The following is a 24,546-nucleotide window of genomic DNA, read 5'->3' on the forward strand; positions in this document are numbered from 1 at the left end:
ACAAAAAGGAGGTGTGGCAATAGGCTTTTTTTCTTTACTTTTTTGCTTAGAAACTCTACAAAACACTTCATGTACAATTACACAGATAGCTACATTACAGGGCTTTCATTCCTTGAGTAAGAGGGGTTCCTCAATAGTGCAAATATACCATACAAAAGGTAAAATTAACACAAAATCAAACTATACATACAAATATCAGGTGTTTTTTATTTAATTTTATTTTTTATCTGTGCCACTCCTCAAAACAGTTTATCTAAATCTACTCCTAAACTACTCCTAAACTACCTAAACGTCTCAGGTTACGTATGTAACCCTGGTTCCCTGATAGGGAACGAGACGCTGCGTTTGAGACGTGTTGGGAACGCTCTGCGTGATTACGTCATGAAGCACGTGTAAAATCAGTCCAATGGAAGCCCACTACGACATAGGTGACGTCATAGACCAGGAAACTATAAAGCAGCCCTGAAATCAGACCGCGACAGCTTCTGAAAAACCTGAAGCAAGTCGATCAGGGCATGCAGGAAGTATGGCAGGCAAACGCAGCGTCTCGTTCCCTATCAGGGAACCAGGGTTACATACGTAACCTGAGACGTTCCCTTTCAAGGGAACTCGAGCTGCGTTTGAGACGCGGTGGGAACCCACCTATCCATTTACTCATCACCTGTTTAGATGCAGGGGATCCTCTCTTGAGTGACGCAAAACAAACAAATAATTGCTCAGATTTACGCCACAGAGCAGCTCTGTGAACGTAGGCATCTAAAGCCCGGACTGGACATAACAGGTTAAGCTGTTCCTGATCTGGGGTATTAAAGGGAGGAGGATAAAAGGCCTGCCGCACTATTGGGCCCCCAACATTTAGTGGGACCTTAGGAATATAACCCGGTCTAGGGTAGAGGAATGCTTTCACCATACCAGGTGCAAATTCCAGACATGAAGGAGCAACCGACAGAGCATGTAAATCACCCATTCTCTTGATAGACGAAATAGCAAGGAGAAATATAGTCTTAAGAGTGAGGAATTTTTCTGAAACCTCCTCGATGGGCTCGAAGGGAGCCAAGGCCAGACCCTCAAGTACAATGGCCAAATCCCAAGCCGGTGCTCTAGATTGCAGTGCAGGCCTGAGCCTCAATGTACCACGGAGAAAACAAATAATAAGAGGATCTCTCCCAAAAGAAGCCCCGAGAGGGGTGATAAGCAGATATAGCCGCTACGAACACCTTTAAGGTGGAGGGAGATAATCCAGCAGAGAAACGGTCTTGAGGAAATCGAGAACTGTACCAACCGGGCAGTTAACAAGATTTAAAAAACGTTCTCCACGCCATTTCGAGAACAGTTTCCATTTCAATGTACATAGTTTTCTCGTGGAAGGAGCTCTGGATTGAAGGACGGTCTCAACGACCTCAGTCGAGAGACCGGATTCTATGAGCTGGGCCCCCTCAGAGGCCAAGCCCACCGTTTCCACAACTCCGTTTAACCCTTTTCTATTATGTGCAGGACCCATAGAGAAATATTTGGCAGAAGTTTCCACGCTGCCAGAAATTCCGATAAGGGAACCAGTCTCTCGAGACTGGCCTCTGGATTTGATTGAACAATCATTTCAGCGCCCTGAAGCGGCGAACCGGCAGGGAAAAACCGAACTGACCGTTCTACAACCCTCCTCAGAGGATTGCACGGGGACGCTGACACCTCGGCGCCCTGAAGCGGCGAACCGGCAGGGAACAACCGAACTGGCAGCGCTGCAACCCTCCTCAGAGAGTCGCACCCCAGGTAGAACTCCCGGGAGCATTGATATCGGGGGCTTGACCAAAGATCTCCCATAGAAGCTCCACCACCTCGGGGTGAAGTCTCCATTCCCCGGGCCTCAGCCCCTGCCTCAACAGGATATCTGCTCTGATATACGAGATCGTCAGTGTGTTGTCCGGACCCTCCGCCGAGCGACCAATCATGATCACTCCCGACTTGTGAGGGAAGCATACGTCGATAGCATTATGCGTTGACAAGAAACCCCCAACAGGTTCTTCTATATGACCGAGGCACGTAGGCATAGCCGTGTGACCTTGATCATGCGAAAACGGATTTCCCCTCGGAGAAAACTCCTTGGTCCTGAGCCACCACTGCAGGGGTCTCATGAACAGAAGGCCAAAAGTAATTACGTTGAACGCAGCTGACATGAGACCCACAGTCTGAAACTGTTTCACAGTGAGTGACTGGCCTAGATAAACCCATATAACTCCTAGAAAAATGGTCCTCTGAGCTGGGAGGATCACACTCTTCTGGCGTTGAGTGGCAACCCCAACATCTTTAAATGAGACAGAACGACATCTCAATGCCGAACTGCCATATGCTCAAATTGAGCTAGGATCAACCAATCGTCGATATAATATAATACGCGAATGTCCTGGAGTCTCAAAGGAGCCAGAGCTGCATCCACGCATTTTGTAAAGGTGCGGGGTGATAAAAGCGAACCTCAGGAACTTCCTGTGATGAGGATGGATAGATACTTGGAAGTACGCGTCCTTCAAGTCTATTGAGACAAACCAGTCCTCGGACTCAATCTGTGATACAATCTGTTTGAGTGTAAGCATTTTGAACTTGAGTTTCTGAACTTTGCTGTTTAAATGGCGCAGATCTAGAATAGAACGCAACCCTCCATCCTTCTTTGGAACAATGAAGTAACGGCTGTAAAACCCTGACTCTCTGCTGGGAGGAGAAACCCTTTCTATAGCTCCTTTTTGAAGAAGTGTCAGTACTTCCTGCTCCATAACCAGAGCCTGCTGTGAGTCCACTACCGTAGGGAGGACGCCCTGAAATCTGGGCGGACGAGAACCGAGCTGAATTCTGTAACCCTTTTCTATTATGTGCAGGACCCATAGAGAAAATATTTGGCAGAAGTTTCCACGCTGCCAGAAATTCAGATAAGGGAACCATTCTCTCGAGACTGGCCTCTGGATTTGATTGAACAATCATTTTGGTGCCCTGATGCCGCGAACCGGCAGGGAACAACCGAACTGACCGTTCTACAACCCTCCTCGGAGGATTGCACGGGGACGCTGACACCTTGGCGCCCTGAAGCGGCGAACCGGCAGGGAACAACCGAACTGGCAGCGCTGCGACCCTCCTCAGAGAGTCGCACCCCGGTGGGCGCCTAGGAGAAACGGTTTTGAGAAATCGTTTCTCCTTTTTCTTTCGGCAGGACTTCTTGTCTAAGCTTTATTAGAGATGACGACAGTCCTCTTTTTATTTAGATCTTGCCTACCTCTAACTAGCTTAGTTCCTACGACCCTCCTCGGAGGATCGTAGGAAAAAGCAGGCACCTCGGCACCCTGAAACGGCGAACCGGCAGGGAGACCGAACTGACTGCTCTACGACCCTCCTCGGAGGATCGTATGGGGACGCTGACACCTCGGTGCCCTGAACGGCGAGCCGGCAGGGAACAACCGAACTGGCAGCGTTGCGACGCTCCTCAGAGAGTCGCACCCCAGAGGGCGCCGAGGAGAAACGATTTCTCAAAACCGTCACTACCCCGGAGGGGACCACCCTTAGAAGCCTGATAGCCTCGGCATCAGGTCTTCTTTTTTTTTCCTTTTTTTTTTTTGCACTCTATGCCAGTTTCAGGAACATAGATTTGTGAGGAAGAAACCTCTGGAATGCCGCTGAAAGGTTTAGTTTTCTTGAAGCGGAGCGTCCAGAAGAACAGACATTTTTATCTTTCTCTTTATTTTTATATCAGAAAAACGTATACATATATATATATATATATATATATATATATATATATATATATATATATATATATATATTCTCGAATAGAGTCAATGCTGACATCCTCACATTCATCTATGTCCTTAAATACTTTACCCACCAGTACTGCCTCATAACATTTATTTATTATTAAAGATGGCTGGTGGGTAACGTCGGGGTTAAAAAATGATTACGCCGACTCGGGAGAGAGAAAGCTCGCAAGCGTCTCTACAATCCAAGGCACTGTCATACCATGATACTTAATACCCATAAAATTACTCTAGTTAGACGTTTGGGTATTAAACACATAAAATAGAAACCGGTTTATTCCACGATCTCGACACCTCAGTGTGGAGATAGGGAAAAACCAGTAGTCCCCGACGAGGAGGCTGAGATACAGAGTTTTCCTGTTTTTTAGATATATTTCATCTAATAAACTCTTTTTATTGTCACTCTCATAATGTTCAGCTGTCCAGTAAATATTTAACTAGCAACAGCATTAGAAAAACCTCCTTTTAAAAGCTCCTCTTTATTCAACAGAGTTATGAGCTGCCTATTTATTGAAAAATCAAACATCTGCCTTTTTCTTAATATTTTTATTTGTTTTGTTCACTTTTTCTTAACAAAACACTAACGATACCAATTCCTCAGAACTGGAAATCGCAGCACACTGGATCTGAGGGTGAAAGCTGAGATAGGGCGGGTTCCGTCCCAACCCACGCTGTCAGATCCGTTTGCGAACCCCAAAATGCGAGTTGCCGCCGTGTCTAGGCAATAGCGGGACCCGCGCGGGGAGCGCGAACCAAACCATTCTCCTCAAAGAACGATCGGCGAGAGCGGAGCGTCTTCATAGATAGACTTATACAATGCTCACAATCAGCCCCCTCGAGGACTGACTGGGCATGCTCCACTCCCAAACAAGCAACACAAAGCTGATGTGTGTCCCCACCCATAATATAACGAGGGCAGGGAACAACACACCATCTATAATCTTGCTTGCTCGCCATAATAATGATAGATATATTGGGCTTGACAGACAACAATAAATAGACAAGGACAGATATACAGAGAGCGCTTGCTGAAGGTACAGAAGCTGTCGCGGTCTGATTTCAGGGCTGCTTTATAGTTTCCTGGTCTATGACGTCACCTATGTCGCAGTGGGCTTCCATTGGACTGATTTTACACGTGCTTCATGACGTAATCAAGCAGAGTGTTCCCACCGCGTCTTCCCCTTGAAAGGGAACTATCTACACTACTCCTAAACTACTCTCAAAATCTACTCAAACTCTTCCAAAAACTAGCAATAATATCTCTCTCTACATGATATATATATATATATATATATATACAGTATATATATATATATATATAACCGTATATATGTCTCTCTTTGTCAACTCTGTAAATCCTCTGCCTTTCAATTTCGCTTCTTTGCTTAGTTGGCTCCTCCTCCATTCCCTAAAACGTGCAGCCTGAAGAGCAGAGTCAGCAGATTGACACATTTTTCTCCGTTTTGTTTTATGACAAAATCCGACGAAGTTATTAGAATAAATGCAACACCTGTCGCATCACATCTGGCGTTCTTTTACGAACTCGTCAATATTTTTCATATAAAGTTTAAATGATCATATATCCGTTTTTACTTGGTCTATCAACACAAAACAAAAAGTAACATAGAATTTCAAGCCAGCACTTTCGAAAGAAGTGGACGGCTGCGCTCAACTTGACTTTGTTTTTATGCTTCAACGTCTTAAACTGGTCATGTAACTTGATCACGCCGGCGTGATCGTCGACCCCATCTGAGCATTTAAAGCTTGTGTTTGCAAGTCAGCCAGTTCTACTACTTCTGTTGCCCCAATGCCAATGCCCCAAATGAAATTTACTGGCACTGAATGAGTTGAAAGGAGCTGTTCACACAAGATGAATAATTGCATTAAACAGCTAGAGGAAATGGAACAAAGTCTGTGTTGAGATGTGTTTTTAACTCTTTTTAGTTTAGTTTGAGTATAAAAAGGCTCAACTGTAGATGCTGTGCACTAATATTTCTAAGAGTTATGCTGTCTTCGAATTTCAGAGTGATGATCATCTAAGCTTTTCTTATCAAGATATATTATAACAAAGGGTTATTTATTTATTTATTTGAGGAAATAAATGCCACTAGTCTGATGTTGTAGAGTTGAATTTAAGGGCCCTAATTTCAGGATCTAAGCACATGGTCTAAAGCAGAGGTCTTCAATCCTGCTCCTGGAGGGCCACTGTCCTACAGAGTTTAGTTCCATCCTGCTTCAGCACACCTGCCTTTGTATGTTCAAGAGATCCTGAAGAGCTTGATGAGCTGATTTAGGTGTGTTTGATTAGGGTTGGAACTAAACTCTGCAGGACAGTGGCCCTCCAGGAGCAGGATTGAAGACCTCTGGTCTAAAGCGTAGTTAGGACGTGTCCGAATCCACTTTTGCTACTTTACCAACGGGAAAAATGGTCTGCTCACCCGGCGCATGGTCTAAAAGGGTGTCCCTATTCATGAGTAATGGGTGTGTTTTAAGCGTAACGTGCAATAAACCAATCAGAGTTTACATGGCGAAATTTGCATGCTGAAAAACTGAACACTTCTCCAGAGAGGAAACGGATCTGCTTATGCGCGAGTAGACCATCTACTGGACAAAGTTTTCGAGCGTTGTTGACCCACCTATAGGAGCACTTTACTAACGCGCTCTTTAAATAACAAAAATAAGTAAATACTGTGCCATTGACTTTAGACCAGGTTTCAGTTGGTCAATGGCAGAGTCTATTTCAGTGCATCAAAATAGCAACGTGTCAACAATGCGCCTGAAGACACCTCCTTTTCAGACCAGCACACCCATGGGCGAAAAAATGGTTTGATATTTAAACAACGTTGTGCAGGATGTGAAAATTATAACTGCGTCGGCCTGAAACTAGCAAAAAATTGTGCCGGGGGTATGATAGAGCCCGAGGAATTTTGGCAGTAGGCAGGGATTTCTTTTACAGCCTGAAATACAGTAGAATTGCATTGGTTGCAGACTCTCGTTCTGGTAGAATTATAATTGGACTTCACAGAATGTGCTAGCATCATCAGCCCACTTGACCTTAAGTAATATTTTACAGCAACACTAAGTGGGCAGAATATTGTTTGTACTGAAATCTGAATATGTTAAATTATGTAACAGTGACTACTGATTTATCTTTCGCATGAATTGCTTCTACAACACGTTCATGTTTCAATTCTTTACTACTGGTAGACTATCCTGTTCGAAGTTTGGTCACCACTGAGTGTGTTAACAGCTTGAAATCAGTAATCTCTTTGCTATCAGTCTTACAGCATGCTTGACCGTCCCTGCATGACTCCCAGCTCTCTGCATCGCTGCCTCTTTCAAAAGGATTAGACTCAAGGGACCCTTGCACACCCCCACCCTTCCCCTGTCAGACGTACGTTCATCATTCACCCTGCAAACCACCACCCCCCACACCTGTCGAATGGCTGAGCTCAGCTGGACAGGTGGCCCGCCTGCCTCTACCCAACCAAATGACAGTGAGTTGATGAGCTATCAGACCAGAATGCTGCACTGAAGGAAGCACTGCTATATGACATCAGAGTAAATCAGAGCTCATCACCATAAAGAGCATCTCTCTGACATTGTGTCTGCTTAAATTGAGCATTTTTCTTCAATGTTAAACGATCATTTCACCCAAAAGAGAAAAATCACTGACTCGCCCTCATGTTGATTTAAGTTGGTTTGGCTTTCTTTTAGTTTTATCCAACAACATAAGAAAATTTTTAGATTGTGCTTGTTGCTCTTTTCTATGGAAGCTTGTTTCTGCCACAGAATAAAACATTTTAAAAGATAATTGCGACTTTTTATCTCAGAATTGTGTATATATAAAGTCACAATTACGTGTTATAAAGTCAGAATTGCGAGATATAAACTTTCAATTCTGACAATTTTTTTGCGATTGTGAGTTTATATCTCGCAATTCTGACTTTATATCTCCCAATTGAGATTTTATGTCTCACAATTCTGACTTTATAACATGCAATTGCAACTTTATATCACACAATTCTGACTTTATATCTCACAATTACGACTTTATATCACACAATTCTGACTTTATATCTCACAATTACGACTTTATATCACGCAATTCTGAGATAAAATGTCAGAATTGTGAGGTAAAAAGTCGCAATTACCTTTTATATTTTTTATTCTGTGACGGAAAGAAGTTTGGGCACTGAAGAAAAATACTGAAGGACCATTAAAGTATTATAAAAGTGATCCATTTGACTTGTCCACAAAGTCCTGGCTGTAAGCATTTTGAACGGTCTTTTCGCAAGCACTTTGTTCAAATGTCTCAGATCTAGGATAGGTCTGAAGGCTCCGTCCTTCTTGGGTACGAGAAAATATCGGTTGTAAAAACCTTGTTCGCTCAGAGAAGGCGGTACTTTTTCTATAGCCCCTTTGCACAGCAGCTTTGCTATTTTTGCTTGAACTAGGTGTGCTACTTCTGTATTCACTATCGTCGCGGTCCGAGCTTGAAAGCGCGGGGGACGGCGAATGAATTGAAGTGTATAGCCCTGCTTTATTGTGCTCAGAACCCATTCTTAAATCCCTGGGATAGTTTCCCACGCAGTTATGTGAGCCGCTAGGGGGCAAATGGCCTCCGGGTTCAGATCGCCGCCATTTGCGGGCTTGTGAAACTGAACCGGAGCTGAAAGCGCGGCGCGCGCGCTCCCGGTTCTGGGCAATGGCTGCTCGCTGAAAACCGGAACCGGTTGATTTATGTGAGATGTCCCAATCATAAGGGATGGGTAACATTCTTTTTTCACTTTTTGACGCGCGAGCAGCGCTCAGGGCGGAAAAGTTTCCTGTAAGCGTGAGCGCGGGCATGAGACTTACAAGTGTATTTGCCGGCCCGATCATAATGGATTGGGAGCGTCTCATAAATGCCCTGCGTTTTGTGATAACACTTAAATGCGCGGGCGGAGCCCTGGGGGGAGGTTTGTGTTAGCAAGCGTGAACGCTCTCGGGCAGGCACGAGACTTACATTCATAACCTCCTTTTTTTATCATGTAGCAGAGCGGGCAGATAGTGGGCACAGACCTGTGGACACATTTCTTACATTCAACACTCGAGCTGCTTTTCTGCGTTTTACGAGAGTGTGCTCTGTGAGTGACACGAGATTCAAAGTGCTTGTGTGTAGGGGTGAACACTGGGGCGTGGGCACTTTCACTACACTTAAAACACCGACGGCGTGATCCGGACCAGACATTATACTCTTTTTGAGATTTCTCTGGGTCGCCGTGAAAACGGCATTTGTGTGCAGGCGAGAGGGTGAACAAACCGGCTCGTTGGCTGCTAAATGAACCACTGCAGTAGCCAGTTTGAAGGGGACTGACAGGGAAATAACTTTGACGGCGGTCCGGACGCAGCGGGACACGCGCGTCTTTTCTCTCTCTTTGTTAGGAGGGCTTCTCGTGCTCAGACTTCAGCGTGATCTTCTGCAGAGGCCCTCTGGGGGGCGGCGGTCTGTGACGGCTGTCTGAGCGCGACCTAGGGCGGCCGCCCTGACGTCGCTGCGAAGGCTGAGGCTGTGCTGGACGCTGGGCGCTGGCTAGCAGAGGAGGCTGGCTTTGTCTCTCGCGAGAGCGGCCTGTAGCGGAACTCGAGCGTCGCGGCAGGAAGAGGTTCATGGCCTGCGTGGTCTTCTGTACCTCAGAAAAACTTTCAACGATCCCGTTCACCACTGGGCCGAAGAGACCAGTGGAGGAGAGCGTCGCGTTCAGGAAGGTGGCTCGCTCAGTTTCCCTCATATCCGCGAGCGTCAACCAGAGGTGCCTCTCTGTTAAAGTCAACGCGCCCATGGCTCGTCCAATGGCTTGTCCAATGGCTTGAGCTGCGGTTTTAGTGGCACGGAGAGAGAGATCCGTCGCACTTCTCAGGTCTGTAACCGCAGCTGGATCCCGGCCCTTCTCATCCCATTCACGGAGGAGGTCGGCTTACAGGATCTGTAGCACAGCCATGGAGTGGAGAGCAGACGCAGCCTGGCCGGAGGCGGCATATGCGTGGCCGACCAAGGCGGACGTGGCTCTGCAGGCTTTTGACGGGAGGGCTGACCGTGACCGCCATCTCGTGGAGGGCAGGAAAAAGGTGGGCTGCGACCGCCTCTTCCACAGGGGGATTAGCCGTGTACCCTTTCTCGGCGGCGCCGTCCACTTGGGAGAGCGACGCGGAGGCCTGGGATTGAAGTCTCGAGGAGAATGATGCATTCCATGACTTCGTCAGCTCCGAGTGAAGTTCCGGCAGGAATGGAGCGGGCCTGCTTGCTGAAGCTGCACGCCGGAGACTTTGAAGGAAACAGCCGTCGAGCCTGTTCAGCGCGAGTTCCTTCGGCAGTGACCACTTGAGCACGAGACGGTCAACAGCCTGCGTCAGCAGGCGCATCAGTTCCGCACAGCTCCAACGAGGACGGTTGGATTTCTGGATCGACGAGGAGGCGGAGTGAAGCAACCATTCCTCGCTGTCTGATGCCTTAGTGTTGCTGTAAAATATTACTTAAGGTCAAGTGGGCTCGAGACTCGAGGGAGGTTCTCCGGCGAGCGCGTCGCTGTGGCCACAGGTTCCGGCTGTATCAGGGAACGGCGCTTCTTCCTGCGCGGTCCCATAGAGGGCGGAGTGACTGCTGCGGTGTTGAAGGCTTCGAGTCAAGCCAGCAGGGTCGACAGTGGAAGCGCTTCACAGAGCTCGCAGCCCCCTAACGCGAGGGCGAGCTCTGCATGTTCCAGGCCCAGGCAGAGAGCGCAGATCAAGTGGCGGTTTTTTTATACGCTAAGCCACGCCCATTCCGGCGGGCTGTGACGCTATGACGGCGCGGGCGCCCTTCATTGGGCATGACGTCACGCCGGGCTCACTGGTAGGCTGCAGCAGTTGCCCGCAGGGCAGCCAATGAGCACGCGAGATGGCCTGCTCTAGGTCTGCTAGCTGCTGCACTGCGTTGACAATGAATACAAAATTAAGGTTCATTTTTTGGCTTCAATATCTCGAGAAGATGAATCTTTCCCGCAAGCTAAACTTACGCAATACGAGAGAACCTCTCGTAAGAGAACAATGAACATTGATTAATACATGGATTAATAAATACAGTAACAAATGTATTGCTCATGGTTAGTTAATTTTAGTTAATACATTAACTAATGTTAACTAATGAAACTTATTGTAAAGTGATACCATAATTCTTTCTAGCTACAGAACATCAGCCAGCTTTAATAGAGTATGTATTTTTAAATTTAGACCCCAAATGCCTAGTATTCTCACACGAGTGGAACCCTCCACACAACACCGTACAATCACAGCCGTCATCATTTCTTCCTGCCTCTACACATCTTGTTTCCTACTAAGGCTGCATTAGCTGGCAGGTTGGTGTAGCATCACCCTTGAGACCTGCCCACTCTCATTCACAGCACACCATTTCTGCACATGAATGATTCTAAGCTTGCTTTTCCACTCCTGATTCATCAGCATTTAGGAGGCTTCCAGAAACGCTTCCCACTCTTAAGTTGTGCTCCGGCATTGTCGTGCAGAAATTAGCCTTCTATTTTTAGACTGATATCTGCAGTGTTTGTGTTGGAGGATGCTGGATGCAGTTTGGAGGCACGGTGGGGCACGTTACACCGCTGGCTGCTGCCACTGCGGATTCTTCACGCCACATTACCCAAGCCAGTTGCAGGCCTACTTCCTAGATGACTAAATCTGAAGCAGCATTAATGGTGCGAAAATAACCCTCTGACAGACTCAAAACGCATCCAGACAAAGAGCGCATGTAGTGTCTAGCGTCAAACGGTGACCCCTTTTTGGACGGAATGTGCATTTTGTACAGATTGTCAATAGATGTGTCTGTTGAAGCCACAAGATTTCAACTCGTGTTTAATAGCTGAATAACTACACTAACCATGATTCTAGTCGATGTTACCATGGAAACAGAAGTGACAAACTCTCCCTACAGTCTCAAACTACTCACATACAGTGTTTATTTATCTGTATATTTTGCAGTAAATACATAACCGCAAAAGTTACAGTTAAAAAGTTTGGAATCGGTATGATTTTATGCTCACTAAGGTTGTCTTTTTTAAATCAAATATACAGTTTAAAACATTGTTTTCTATTTTAATATATTTTACATTTTAATTAATTCCTGTTTAAGGTTGTCAAGGTGTCAACATTTCTGTAGCTGGTGCGGATACCAGTAAAATTTTGTGGTTGTTGGTACCAATTTCGCTACCTGATCAAAAACAGTTGAATTATGTACTTTGTAATTTTGGTCATCACTGTCAACCATTGCAGTTTCTGATGTATTCGCTCATTTAAGTGCGGTTGTCAATCCAGAAACTTTGCAGTCTTGCAGCATGAAAAACTAAAATTTAGGCCTGTGAGAAATCCAAAAAGAAATCGTCCACCAGGGGCGTAAAGGATTGTATATCACGCATGCCCACGACATCATACAATATGGTATAACTCATTCTGAGGAAATTTGCCTCTAGGACCACCACTGTCAATCGAATCGTTCGTTATTGATAATTATATAAAAAGCCTACTTTCGTGAACTAGTCCTAGCTCAACCTAGATTTAAACTGTTAAAAAACGTTAAAATACATATATTTCCTTAGTAAATTGCCTGTTTTTGCTGTAAATGGTATTTTCCATCTAGGTGGTTACAGGCTCGCTTAATAAAACATAAAAACTTTTAACGCATGTGCATAAAGGCCTTAAAGCGCTTGAACCCCGATAATTGCTCCTTGTTGCTATATTTTCTGTTTTTGTTGCTTATTATTTTTTTGTGAAATACCTCCAGACTCTGGAACCAAGGCCGTTCAAAAATTTAGTCCCTGTTGGATTTTTGTTGAGATGTCAGAGGAATTCAATCAGCTTATTTTTGGACTGGAATTTTTGACACTTTGTGTTAAGACAAAGGTGATATTACTGCAAGAAGAAGGAAGAATGGGAAATGTCGCAGGCCTGATTCAAACTTGCATTAGTCACTTAAGCTTCACAGCTTAAATGCATATGTGCTTTCCTCTAGGCCGCAAATCAAATATACAAGCAATTAATTTGGCCTCAATGTTTGAGGTTTATCAGGGTGAAAGAGCTATCCCTGGCGGTTGCAGGGTCATCCCTGTGCAAGGAATGGCTTTAGTGCTTCCAAGCCAAATGTCAGAGCTGACGCGGATCAGGACATGTAAATGAGGTAGCTAATTGCCTCCATTGGATTTTAAAATCAAAGCTCGGTACACTGAGCTGCAAACGGAGCAGTGGAAAAAAATTAAACTTCCCCAGCGAGTGACAATCAATGTAAAATGAACAGAATGCAAAGCAAGCACTGTTTCTTTCTCTTCCACTTTAGCAGATCATTATTCTGTTTCAAATGCTGCGGGAATGTGTTGTTCTGGCCAGTGAGGAAATTCAACATTGATTTACTGCATCAATAAACCGATTGCATTCATTAATTTCAATAGGTAATAAAGCTAATATTTGCTTTTCCACTCTGTACTGTAAAATATTGCCGTGATTTTACAACATTTAACAGGATTTACTGAAAAAGGTGCTTTTATGTATGATAATAGTGTTTATATTTTTGTTTGACATCACTGTTGTAGTGATTAGTGTTAATGTTTGGTGTGAACTAATTTACTTTTCATTTTCTCCCAGCCAGTGTTACAGAACACAATCTATTTTTTTTAAACATTTTCGATACATTATTCTGTTACATATTCTGTTACATTTTGTTCCTTATATAAGGAACTCAATGCTTTGCAAATGAATGGATGAACGCACCAAGGAGAAAAAGTCCAGTTACAGATTTCAGTGCATTATATATTGTCTAAAATTAATTATTAATAATTTATTATGGTAAGCCATGATTCCCATGCAGTCTTAATGCACTCACCAGCACTTCAGCTGCATGTGGACGTGTCTCAATGGAAATAACTTGTGTAAGAGCTCTCAGAGTGAGTGACATCGGATCAGGTCCTCTGAAGATGACCCTGATAAGGCTGAGTTGAGATGTAACTGTGATACAGCATTGCTGGAGAGACTCTGTCCCTCCAAAAGACCCTGTGAGATCACATGAGATCAGACGTTAATCGAGACCACTGTGGAAAAACAGCAAGTTACTGATACCTGTGTTGAGCCATCAAAGCTGTGGGAAATCTAACATCACCTTATGAGATTATTCAGAGTATTTAGTTTAGCATCTCTGAGTACAGTCTGAGCAAATATGAGAGAATTAATTTCCCTTTACACCTCTGAATCAATAAGTTATTGCTTTTAATATGTATTCTCTGCAACCTTGCATCTTCTGCATGCAGCAATACTTTAGTAAAAGTAAAAATGCCTTGTTTCCAAAATATTGGGAAAATGAGAATCCAATTCAATAGTGTGAGAACCTATGTATGCGCACACATCTGCAAGCACGCGCCCAGAAAGCCGCTTCTCAGATAGTGGGCAAATGCTGAATTGAGCTCTCGTTCATGTATCCTTTGGCTTGAATGGACATATTCACGCAAAATTGCATTAAAAAAAATGCCGGACTCTGAGATAATCCTAATAAACATGTTCTATATCTTCAGTGAACATAGTTGACAAATAAAACACATGTGTAATTGTAAAATGTATATGTGTAGCTCTTAAAGTAACAGCAGTCTAATAAATCGGCTGCTGTCTTTGTTTTAATCCTCTGAGGTTTCGCGATAGTCTCTCTTTTTTTCTTATCAGTGCAAAAGAAACTCAAAATACTCTGTTGATTTTGATCTTACATATTAAGTGTTATACATCATTAGATCCTGATAAGTGTGTATTTTTTTGTGCATACTCACAATAAAAACAAAGTGTTGTGCTTTTCGCCCAAATAAAGAAAAACAAACGTGATGCGCGTTCTGCCTTCTCTCTGTCAGTTAAGTCCATTCTGAAATGCGTCCGAAAATTAACGGTTATTCTGTGAATATTTGTCATACAGGCACGTGTGTTTTTCCATAATGAAGCTTTAACTCTCTTCTTTTAAATGAATTAATTTATATAAAAAAAACAAATATTCTCAGTTTATGTAATCTGTATGAAAAGAGAGAGATGTCAGTCTTTTTCTTTCCAGCTCATTATACCTGATTACGCGTTAATGTGCCTCGCCCACGGAGAGCGTGCGGTATTCAAACGCAAATGCTTTAAGGCAAGCCATTCAAACATGTCAACGCCCACCAGCTGGATTATAAAACACATCGTGTTTAGTAAGTATCTTACTACAGCTGTGTACACAGCTTATCCCTATGCTGTGAGGAATAATACTATCTAATAACCCTGGAAAATGTACCAGAAGTGCTAGTAGTTTCATTTCGAGGAGCAACGGATCCAGCTGATGTAGTAAGTCATTTATTCTTAAGTGCTTTGTTCTAATCGCGATATTGAATAGTGTCTGACTGTAAACCGCAAAAAGACTGTTTAAATATGAATTGCGTGTCTGTGTGTAGGCTAAATGATGAATGAACGGCACAGGCGCGCACGCTTTGTTTACTACAGTTATACAGCGCGTCTGTGCCGTTCATTCACTCTCGCACCTACAGTAAATGGTATGTTTACATGAACACATCCAAACTATATTGCTATAGCCTACTAAGATGAGTAAAAATAGACTGAAATATGTTGAAATAAAATGTCTGTATAAGCAACAAACTGCAAATTCACATGTATATGCTAATATATCATACTCAATATGTTACAGACTAAATATTACAGTTACAGACAAAATACAAGATTTTGTGATTAGTTTTGGATAGATTATAAAGACTGTAAAAAAAGACTACTGTCACATTAAATAGGTACGCTTTTGTTCACCAATTTCTGCTCATAGTTAAATATACTATAGTATGATGTTTTGTCAAAAATAAAGTAGGTGTATTGAATTATCAACTAAGATGTTATTATAGTGTTTGTTCCAATATTCAAACTAATGAATCCTTACCTTTTTTAATACGTATGATAAAATCTATACTTTTTACAAAGAAATGCACTTGAAATATTGTTAAAATTGTAATTGTTGCTGTAATTGTAGCCTATTTTTAATTGGTTACAATTTCTAATTGTAAAATATGTATATATAGATAATTTCTTTTGTCCTTGCATTCTTTGGGATCCTGTGACACACCTGTGTGAAAGGCTAATTAATATGCAGCTCATTATATATGTGGCACATTATCTAGCCTTTGTCTTCTTAGGTGTGAACACGCCTCCACGCATATTGCCTTTCCAAACAAAAGGTGTCTTATAAAATTTAAATCAATGTATTGTTTGTGTAAATGATTAGGCAGGATGATTTTCAGATCATTTTGAAGCAAAATTTCTATTCAACAACACTGATTAGTCAAAAGTCTTGTGGACACATATTTAGTATGTGTTTTGTGGCCTTATTTCAGACACTTTAAGTTTTAGTTTTTTCAATAACCACGCATAAACATTATTCTCTAAAAAATACAAACATGTACATACATGTTGCTCACATATTACGGTAGCCCCGTTTGTGCTATATAGAGTGAATTTACACCTTTGCCATTAACATGTTTATAAATAACTGAAAAAAGCACAAATGTCAGAGCATGTCAGAACACCTCAAGGACCCCAAAAACCCCTTAGACCTCAGAGGGTTAAAGGGGTGGTAAAACACATTTTTTCAAAGGCTTGATTGTGTTTGTGGGGTGCACTGTAACATGTGTTCATGCTTCGTTTTTTAAAAATTGCATTAATTTTCATATATTTTACCTTTATTCTACACTGCTCTGTCCCTCCTTGTAAAAACGGTCTGATGAGAAAGAAATCGAGTCAGCCGACCTGCTATATGTAGCTGATTCTGAACAAACTCGTCTTCGAGATGAACGTGTTCTAGAACATTTTTAGTCAATAAAATGTTAACACAATAGTACATATTTGACCATTCATTTTTTTTACATTATGGGGAAGCCGAGCTTCCCTTGCAGTCTTAAAGAAATCCCCACTGTTTAATTAGGATTAATCTATATTTAATTTATACTTGAAGACTATGCAGTGCTGTTTCACATACTATTCGGTTTCTTTACCTAAAAATTACTATTAGACTTACCTGAAACACATGAAAAGCAGTGTTGTTGTTTTTTTTTTATTTGCATGTTTGTTCTACAGTGTTTCTCAACCTGTGGGTCTGAGTGGTTCACGTGTAAAAAAAAAAAAAAACACAATCAGAGAATGTCTAATATGGGGAGAAGTTTCACTCTCCGTAAACTTCCGGGTTCTGAACTGGTTGCAGTTCCACTCTGGTTCCATATGAGGGCGCTCGCAGGATGAGTGCAGAATGAATGGGGGTCTATGGAGATATACCCCTAAAAATCCACTTTTCTCAGGATATAATTTTTGTCTAGTAATTTGAATGTTGTTTTCGAAAGGAGATGCAAAGAAATTACAGATTACTGGGTGTTAGATTTTTTAGAGTCACTTATTTGCTTTAAAAAGTCTTTTAAAATGTCATTGACGCCATACACATCGTACGACCAGAGAACAGCTTTACGGCAATCCTTAAGTCACTTTGGTGCTTTCGCGATCTGCACTTTCTTTTCTCTCGAGGCATCGACAACACAGCTGACACAGGTAAATACAAGTGCTAGAAGAGTTAAGTCCGCCTTAACATTCTGGTCCCGCATCGGATGCCACGATGCCATCAGGCGATATGTCTAGTCGTAATCAGTCCTTCATTGACCAATCAGCGTCCAATAGCAGAATGTTAGCGTGTTATGGGCAACAACAACTCAACCTGTAAGAAATCGAAAGGACGTAAGTACTCGTTCATTCAACTTTCGACCTATAAACCATGTTGAACTCGCAAAACCTACATTCAAATCTGAGATTTCTCAACGGCAATCGGGTTGAGAGACAAATTTAGCCGTCTAGCCCCATAGACTCCCATACATTTTGCACTCGGACGATCGCCCCCCAGTGGAACTATGGTGGAACTACAACCAAAATTTGGAACAATAGGGCTTAATAGGGAGTGGCCAGGCTTTCCGTAGACGGGCTTTTACGCAATTCTAAACGTTTTTTCTGATGCAAGACTTTTATTTTGAAAGACATTCATGAAACCTGATGACACTTCTGTCAGATGCATGAGGAAAACGCGTTGTCCCGTTTTAGTATCTGCGGTCAGATGAGATGTTGTAAGATGTTGTCAGTGTAATTATCGTAACTTGTTACAAAATAAAAAGTATCTCACCTAAAAAAACAAAAAAACTTCCCTGTCCTGTCAGACGTTATTCTGTATTCGTAGCGCTCACTCTTCAATTGCACGCTCAAACGCGGCAGCGTGTGCAGTACATCACTTCACGAAACTACGAGCATGCAACGTCATAGTTACGTTGTAAATTATTAAGTCTTGAAATAAAAGTAAAGTACCAATTCATCACATAACTGGTACGTCATATGTTAGCTGGGCCTGGGAAGGATTTGCATACAGGTATGATGTTCATTCTATTCAGGAGCAGCTTCCATATTTAATTAACAGTTCATGTTAGTATTGCGTATGTACTATAGTAACTAGCCTACTAATTGACACTAAGTATGCAGCTGTCTATTTAATGCCATAAGTACTTGTAAGTTCAAGTACTTGTGAAACAATTGAATTTATAATGCACATTTTTCAGCATTACAAATAATCTCAGAACATGCAGACTTCACACTCGTGGAATACTTCATACTGCATTCATGTCACGGAAACCTAGGTTTTGTGATACATTAATTTTAACTAACGTATGAAGGTGTTCTTAGGCACAATACGAATTTGTGGTGACATTCAATTTGAATTTAAAATCTATGATTTAATTGCTCCTTGAGCGTGATTTTCTAGGCGTTCATTGTATCATGGCAAAAAACCTCCTTCACAATGACCTTCTCTTGCCCTCTCCATCGCAGTTTTATCTTAAGCTTTCCATTTCTTTTTCCTTTCTCTTTCTCTGTCACTCCCACAACCATCTCGTACTCCTCTGCTTTCTTCCCATCCTGTTTTCACTTGTTCTCTCTTCTCCTTTTCCTTTCTGTCCCTGTAATTTGCTCAGAGGGGAGCTGACAGTGAGTTCTGATACATCCTTTGGCAAGCTGAAATTCTAGGGGAAGAGAACAGTTGGAATGAAAGAAACAAGCCCTCGCAGATTTATGAAGACATTCGCCATTGTTCTTCCTTTACTGCAGGGTAATTTGCAAATAGCAATGTCACACTTCAAATGTTGGATACGGAAATAAGCCTCCACTACCAAGAGGCACTAGGACTCGAATCATATGAAAAAGCACTTGAGGACCCATCAGCAGGACATTTGGAGAAAAGAATGTAGGGAATGTAATGTCTCTTAAAGGGTAACATCAAACACATTAATGCAGCACTCTCTGATTCCTTAATTCAGACAAGATGTGAGGTGAAACGTCAACATTCATGGCCTGCTGCTTCACTTTAGCACTCTGACAAAGCTCCCACAATCCCATTCTGTCCGCCTCTACCTCAGAAAGACACTTCATGAAATCTTGGTTTAAACTCTGACGGAACTCCTTAGAATGACCAATTGTAATGTTTATTGTTACTGTAATCATTTTTGTTTATTAGGGATGCACGATATAAGTTAATGTTAGTTTATATGTTAATGTTATCGTTATCGGCCTGATAAGAAAATTTGGTTGATATATTAAAGCCGATAAATAATGGATTATGTCCCTGAGACACTTCAGATGCGCACTGTTCTCCATGATGGTTTTGAATTGCTTGAAATATGATTGTAATAACTTCAATAAAGGAAAATACAGTTAAGTGCAACATGTGCAGGGCAAGTCTGTCATATAGGCTACATAAAATTATAATGAGAACATGCTTGGGTCATGGCTGTAAATGGCGAGACTTTTGTTTTTTAATCAGGCTCTCAAAAATTATAGAAACAATTTTGATTTAGATTTATCGGCCAAGATATCAGTTATCGACTTTCAAATATAAAGAATTACCGGTTATCGGCCAAAATGTCCAAATCGGTGCATCCCTATTGTATATTATTGCATCTTTTATGATAGTTTATGCTTTTCTGAAAGACTAATTCGATGACTGTTCCACCTCCCGAAAAGACCAACATCCCAGTTAATTTTTTATGTGCCCAATCAACATTGAATTATTGAAAACAAATAAATGTTTTTTTGTCTCTCTTGTTTTCAGCTCGTGAGGAGAATGTGGCGACATTCCGGGGTTCGGAATACTTCTGCTATGACTTGTCTCAGAATCCCATCCAGAGTAGCAGTGATGAGATCACTCTGTCCTTCAAAACTTGGCAGCGCAACGGTCTCATCCTCCACACGGGCAAGTCGGCGGACTACGTGAACCTAGCGCTGAAGGACGGTGCCGTTTCGCTGGTCATCAACCTGGGCTCCGGGGCCTTCGAAGCGATCGTTGAGCCTGTCAATGGAAAGTTCAATGACAACGCTTGGCATGACATCAAAGTGACACGCAACCTGAGACAGGTAATCTCGAGTCCATTGCCGCTCTTGAGACTACTCACAGATAGCTGGAGAACTAGTTCATGTTTTACCTCACATGTATTTATGTAGCATTCGATTTGAAATCAGATAATACTATTGGAACTACTCAATTAAGACATTGCATTTTAATTTGTTAACTTGTTTTCTAATAATGGATGGGTATATTCTTGTTTTCTTCTTCTGTTTTCAAATCTTGAAGTCTTTTATCTCTGTTACTTGACGTGGTTTACCCTTAAGGGCTTCTGAAATTCTAAGCTTCACTTCAAATCCTTTCAGTCTATGCTCCAAAGCTCTACACATGTCAGCAAACCTTCAAAGTTTTAGCTTAGATACTGTATCACCTTGAAACTCTGTAGGCAGTGGTCGACAGTTATTTTCACACATTTACATATGGTATGCAGCTACAAATAGCTTTGCAGTGAATCCCTAATGTATTTATTCACTCAAGAGACTATGGGCCTCATTTATAAAGATGTACCTAATAATTTTAAATGTGAACATACAATCATTTCAATTTAAAATCAACTTTCAAAAAAGATCTTTTAGTTTTAGTTGTTTCATCCAGCCGGTTAGGACACAATGTAATACATGCTCATTCTGTTTATGCTATTCCCTTCTGCAAAATATTTGTCGTAATATTAGACAAAAATCGTTCTCCTCCTTGTTCTTAAAATGTTTGAGCAGAATCAGAATACACATTGCTTGTAAACATTATGACTAATGAAAAAACTAGTAATTAAGGTATTAAATATGCAAATAAGAATCCACACAGGTCGCGTAAACTGGAAATTTTCCGTCATTGACGGAATTTTCTTAGCAGTGACTGAAAAATCTGAAAGCTGTCCATGATTTTGACAGATTACACTGAGGCTGATGTATTGTTACTTGTAACTGTAATTCTCACCCCTGAACACTTGGTTGCGATTGCACTCTTGCTGACTATAAAGTTAATGGTAAACAAATGGCTTTTCTGAGTTACGTTTTATTGAAGTCTTTCTGTGGTTGAAACACTGGTCGAGCGATAACATGAGAGACATTATATGGTTTTTGGTAAGTTGAACTGTATCTTTAAACATATTTTCTGATGTTCATTCATGTTTATTTCATTCTGTAACGTAGAAGTAAAGAGGAAGGAATTGATCATGTTCACTCGCGCTCCTCTTCGCTTGAACTCTCGCGCCACATTAAAGAGCATCAAAATGGTATTTATTGTTTGAATTTTGTGATAAAATGGACACAATTTGAAAGCTGAGACTTTGTTTCAAATCAAAAGTAACAAAGCACAAAGCTTATTGCGATTCATTGGTCAAACATTTATGATGAAACCTGAAAAGTGATGCACGGTCTGTGCAAAAATAAATAAATAAATGCATAATCTTGCCTATATACTTGTCATGTAAGTTTGTGAATGAAAAAATAAAAAAATGTGAACAAAAACAGAGCCTATTAAATGGCTTTTTATCATTAAAATATGAAAGTTAAAATGACAGGTAATAACAGAATGATTACGACGTAATTTTGACAATGCCGCACTCTAACGCGACCTCTGATAATACTAGAATTATTGTTAACATTTAATATTTTTAATAACTAAACATTGTTAGTTCCCTTTCGTTGTCACTCCGAGTTACGTTGGATGACGACGAATGGGGTTTCGCTTAGAACACCTATCGACTTCGAGTATTACAAAACGAGCCAATGGCAAAGAAATGCCATGGGTCTGCGGAATTTGCATAGCGTATCTCCGCCTTACCTCGTGGGTATAAAAGGAGGACGCCGGCAACATGCAGATATGTTTTCGCTTCGGAGCCAAGAGTATTTCTTCACTCCACAGTCATCTCTGACTTCGCTCTACGAAATTAGCTTCTCTCTCCGGTGTTGGTGTGACGGCGATCTGAAGCGAGCTCACAGTGCCTGCTGATCTGTGCAGTGATCTGCCAGTGTGTGTGTGTGTCTCCCTGTGTGCTTCAACATCGCGGAGTTTTTTTCTCCTCTCATAAAAGAGCTCGCACGCGGCACGTCTTTTTATTTTGCATTTCTGGTTGCAGCGGACTGGTATCGGACTCTGATGGGCACGAGCGCTGTCTAGTGTGTTTGGGCTTTGATCATGCTTGAACACCGCTCGTGGGTGACTCATGTTCTCGCTGGGAACGTGATCATCGCGTCATATATAGGTCGAGACTCGGTGAACTCGCAAGAGTGAGAGTCCCCTCATCAACCCCCCGATCTACGGCTGGTGGCCAGGGTGACCTGAGGGTTACGGTCTGGATCAAGGCGCCGACTATGTGTCCGCGACCCCAGCCCCCCTCTTCAATGACGGTGCCCGCTAGTGAACTGCTGATTCCCGCGAGTCTACCCTCTGGTGGCACGCGTGTTTCAGTTGAAGCTACAGAGGAAGATGCCATGTCTGTTGCAGCATCACTAGGTGGGTTTGAGTCTTCTGGAAGTGAGGGCTTGTCACAGCTGCCACCTTCCGGTGTGCATACGGCTGTGCCTGAGTCTGATCCGGAGATGACGGCCATGCTTTCCTGGGACGATGGGTTTTGGGTAAGGCCGCCGACCCTCGTCCACGGCAAACCCCAATACCTCTCTTCCCGGACGTGCATGATGAGATCTCGAAGTCCAAGAAGACCCCCTTGTCTTCTCGGGACCGCTCGCTGATCTCATCCGCCTTTCCTCCCCTCGTTGGGGCCGCTACCCATGGGTACACTGGGGTCCCCCCGGCTGAACGCTCTGTTGCGTGCTATGTGTCCTCAGAGTGCTTCTTCTCGGCGCAATCCTAAGCACCCGCCCGTGGCCTGTAGTTTTTCGTCTACGCTTGTGGCGAGATCCTATAGCGCCACGGGACTGGCAGCCGCCTTACTGCATGCCATGGTCATTCTGCTGGTCCACCTGACCCAGATGGACCTGCACGAGGGCGGGACTGACCCAGGGCTCTTCACTGAGCTGCGCGCCGCCACTGACCTTGCTCTCTGAGCGACGAAAGTGGCCGTACGCTCCCTGGGTCAGGTGATGCTCACCATTCTGTGGCTGAACCTGTCTGATGTGCTGGATGTCGCGCGGACCCGTCTGTCCGACATTCCCATATCCCAGGTCGGCCTCTTCGGCGGTGCGGTTGAGGGCTTGCCCAACAGCTCTCAGCCGCCCATGAGCAGATTGACGTTGATTCTGTCCCGACGGCCCCGCCGTCCGCTCAGATCCCTCGGTCTGCCCACCGCCGAAGGCGCCCTCCCGCGGCTCCCACCCCGCCCGTTCACGGGCCGGCTCTGGGGCCGCGGGCGGACGCCACAGCCCTCTCCAGCCCCGCCCCCCGCTACACGCCGGGTTAAGCGGCGCTCTTGAGATGGGCTCCTCAGAGATGGGACTCAGTTCTTTCCTAGAGTTGGTAGCAGGACCACTCCTTTACCCGGGGGAGGGCCGGGGAAGAATCCTTATTCTCCAAAGAGCTGACTCTCCCGTCTCTGAGCACAGAGAGTTCTCGGACGTCAAAGAGCGCCGCCCACAAGCCGTGCTCTCCTCGTCCCCCTCTGTCCCAGAGGTGGTTGACACGGCGTGCCATCCACGGACCGCTTCGCCCCTGTCCCCCTCTTTCGCCAGACCCCTGGCAGAGCAGGCCCCCGCGGGACGACCAGCCTGGTCCTCCCCTGGCCCCCTCTGCCAGGGCGCGGTTGCTAACTGTGCCCCCACATCGGGCCACTATGCCGTCCACGTCTGGGCCAGTTACTCCGCTTCGCTGCCCCTCCGGGGGGACGCCTGTGGTTCGCATGATCCCGCTGGTTCAGTTCCTGGGAGCCTGGTTAGAGCTTCCCCGTCTGTCCCGCTGGGTCGCGCGGACCATCAGGCTCGGCTATGCGATTCAGTTCGCACGGTCTCCTCCCCGCTTGGGGAGTCCGCTCCACTTTTGTCGGTGGCTATGCCCCCATAATGAGAGCAGAGATTGCCACCCTGCTGGCGAAGGGTGCAATCGAGACTGTCCCTCCAGCCGAGATGAGGTCCGGCTTCTACAGCCCCTACTTCATTGTCCCCAAGAAAACCGGTGGGTTACGGCCAATCCTGGACTTGCGCGTGCTGAACCGCTCCCTTCACAGGATGCCGTTCAAGATGCTCAAACGCGTTTTCGAATGCATACGGCCCAAGGATTGGTTTGCAGCGATCGACCTGAAGGACGCCTACTTTCATGTCTCCATTCTCCTCTGTTTTCTTTCGAGGGGCAGGCATCCAGTACGCG

The 24,546-nt window shown here is 43.7% G+C and overlaps 1 protein-coding gene across 30 annotated transcripts in view; it reads left to right on the top strand.

The window, feature by feature from the left end:
* nrxn3b (neurexin 3b) overlaps positions 1-24,546 on the top strand; it is a 623,191-nt gene that overhangs the window by 112,441 nt on the left and 486,204 nt on the right. For all 30 annotated transcript variants that reach the window (XR_013199929.1, XM_077219935.1, XM_077219926.1 and 27 more), the window contains one exon: positions 19,999-20,300. Coding sequence is in view for 29 of the 30 variants with exons in the window: in XM_077219935.1 (XP_077076050.1) it covers positions 19,999-20,300 (302 nt within the window). In the remaining variant the exon portion in view is untranslated. The remainder of the gene's footprint in view (positions 1-19,998; positions 20,301-24,546) is intronic.

Source organism: Siphateles boraxobius, unplaced genomic scaffold (assembly GCF_051911475.1).
Source record: "Siphateles boraxobius isolate OS27281-9 unplaced genomic scaffold, OSU_SipBor_1 8, whole genome shotgun sequence".
NCBI lineage: Eukaryota > Metazoa > Chordata > Actinopteri > Cypriniformes > Leuciscidae > Siphateles > Siphateles boraxobius.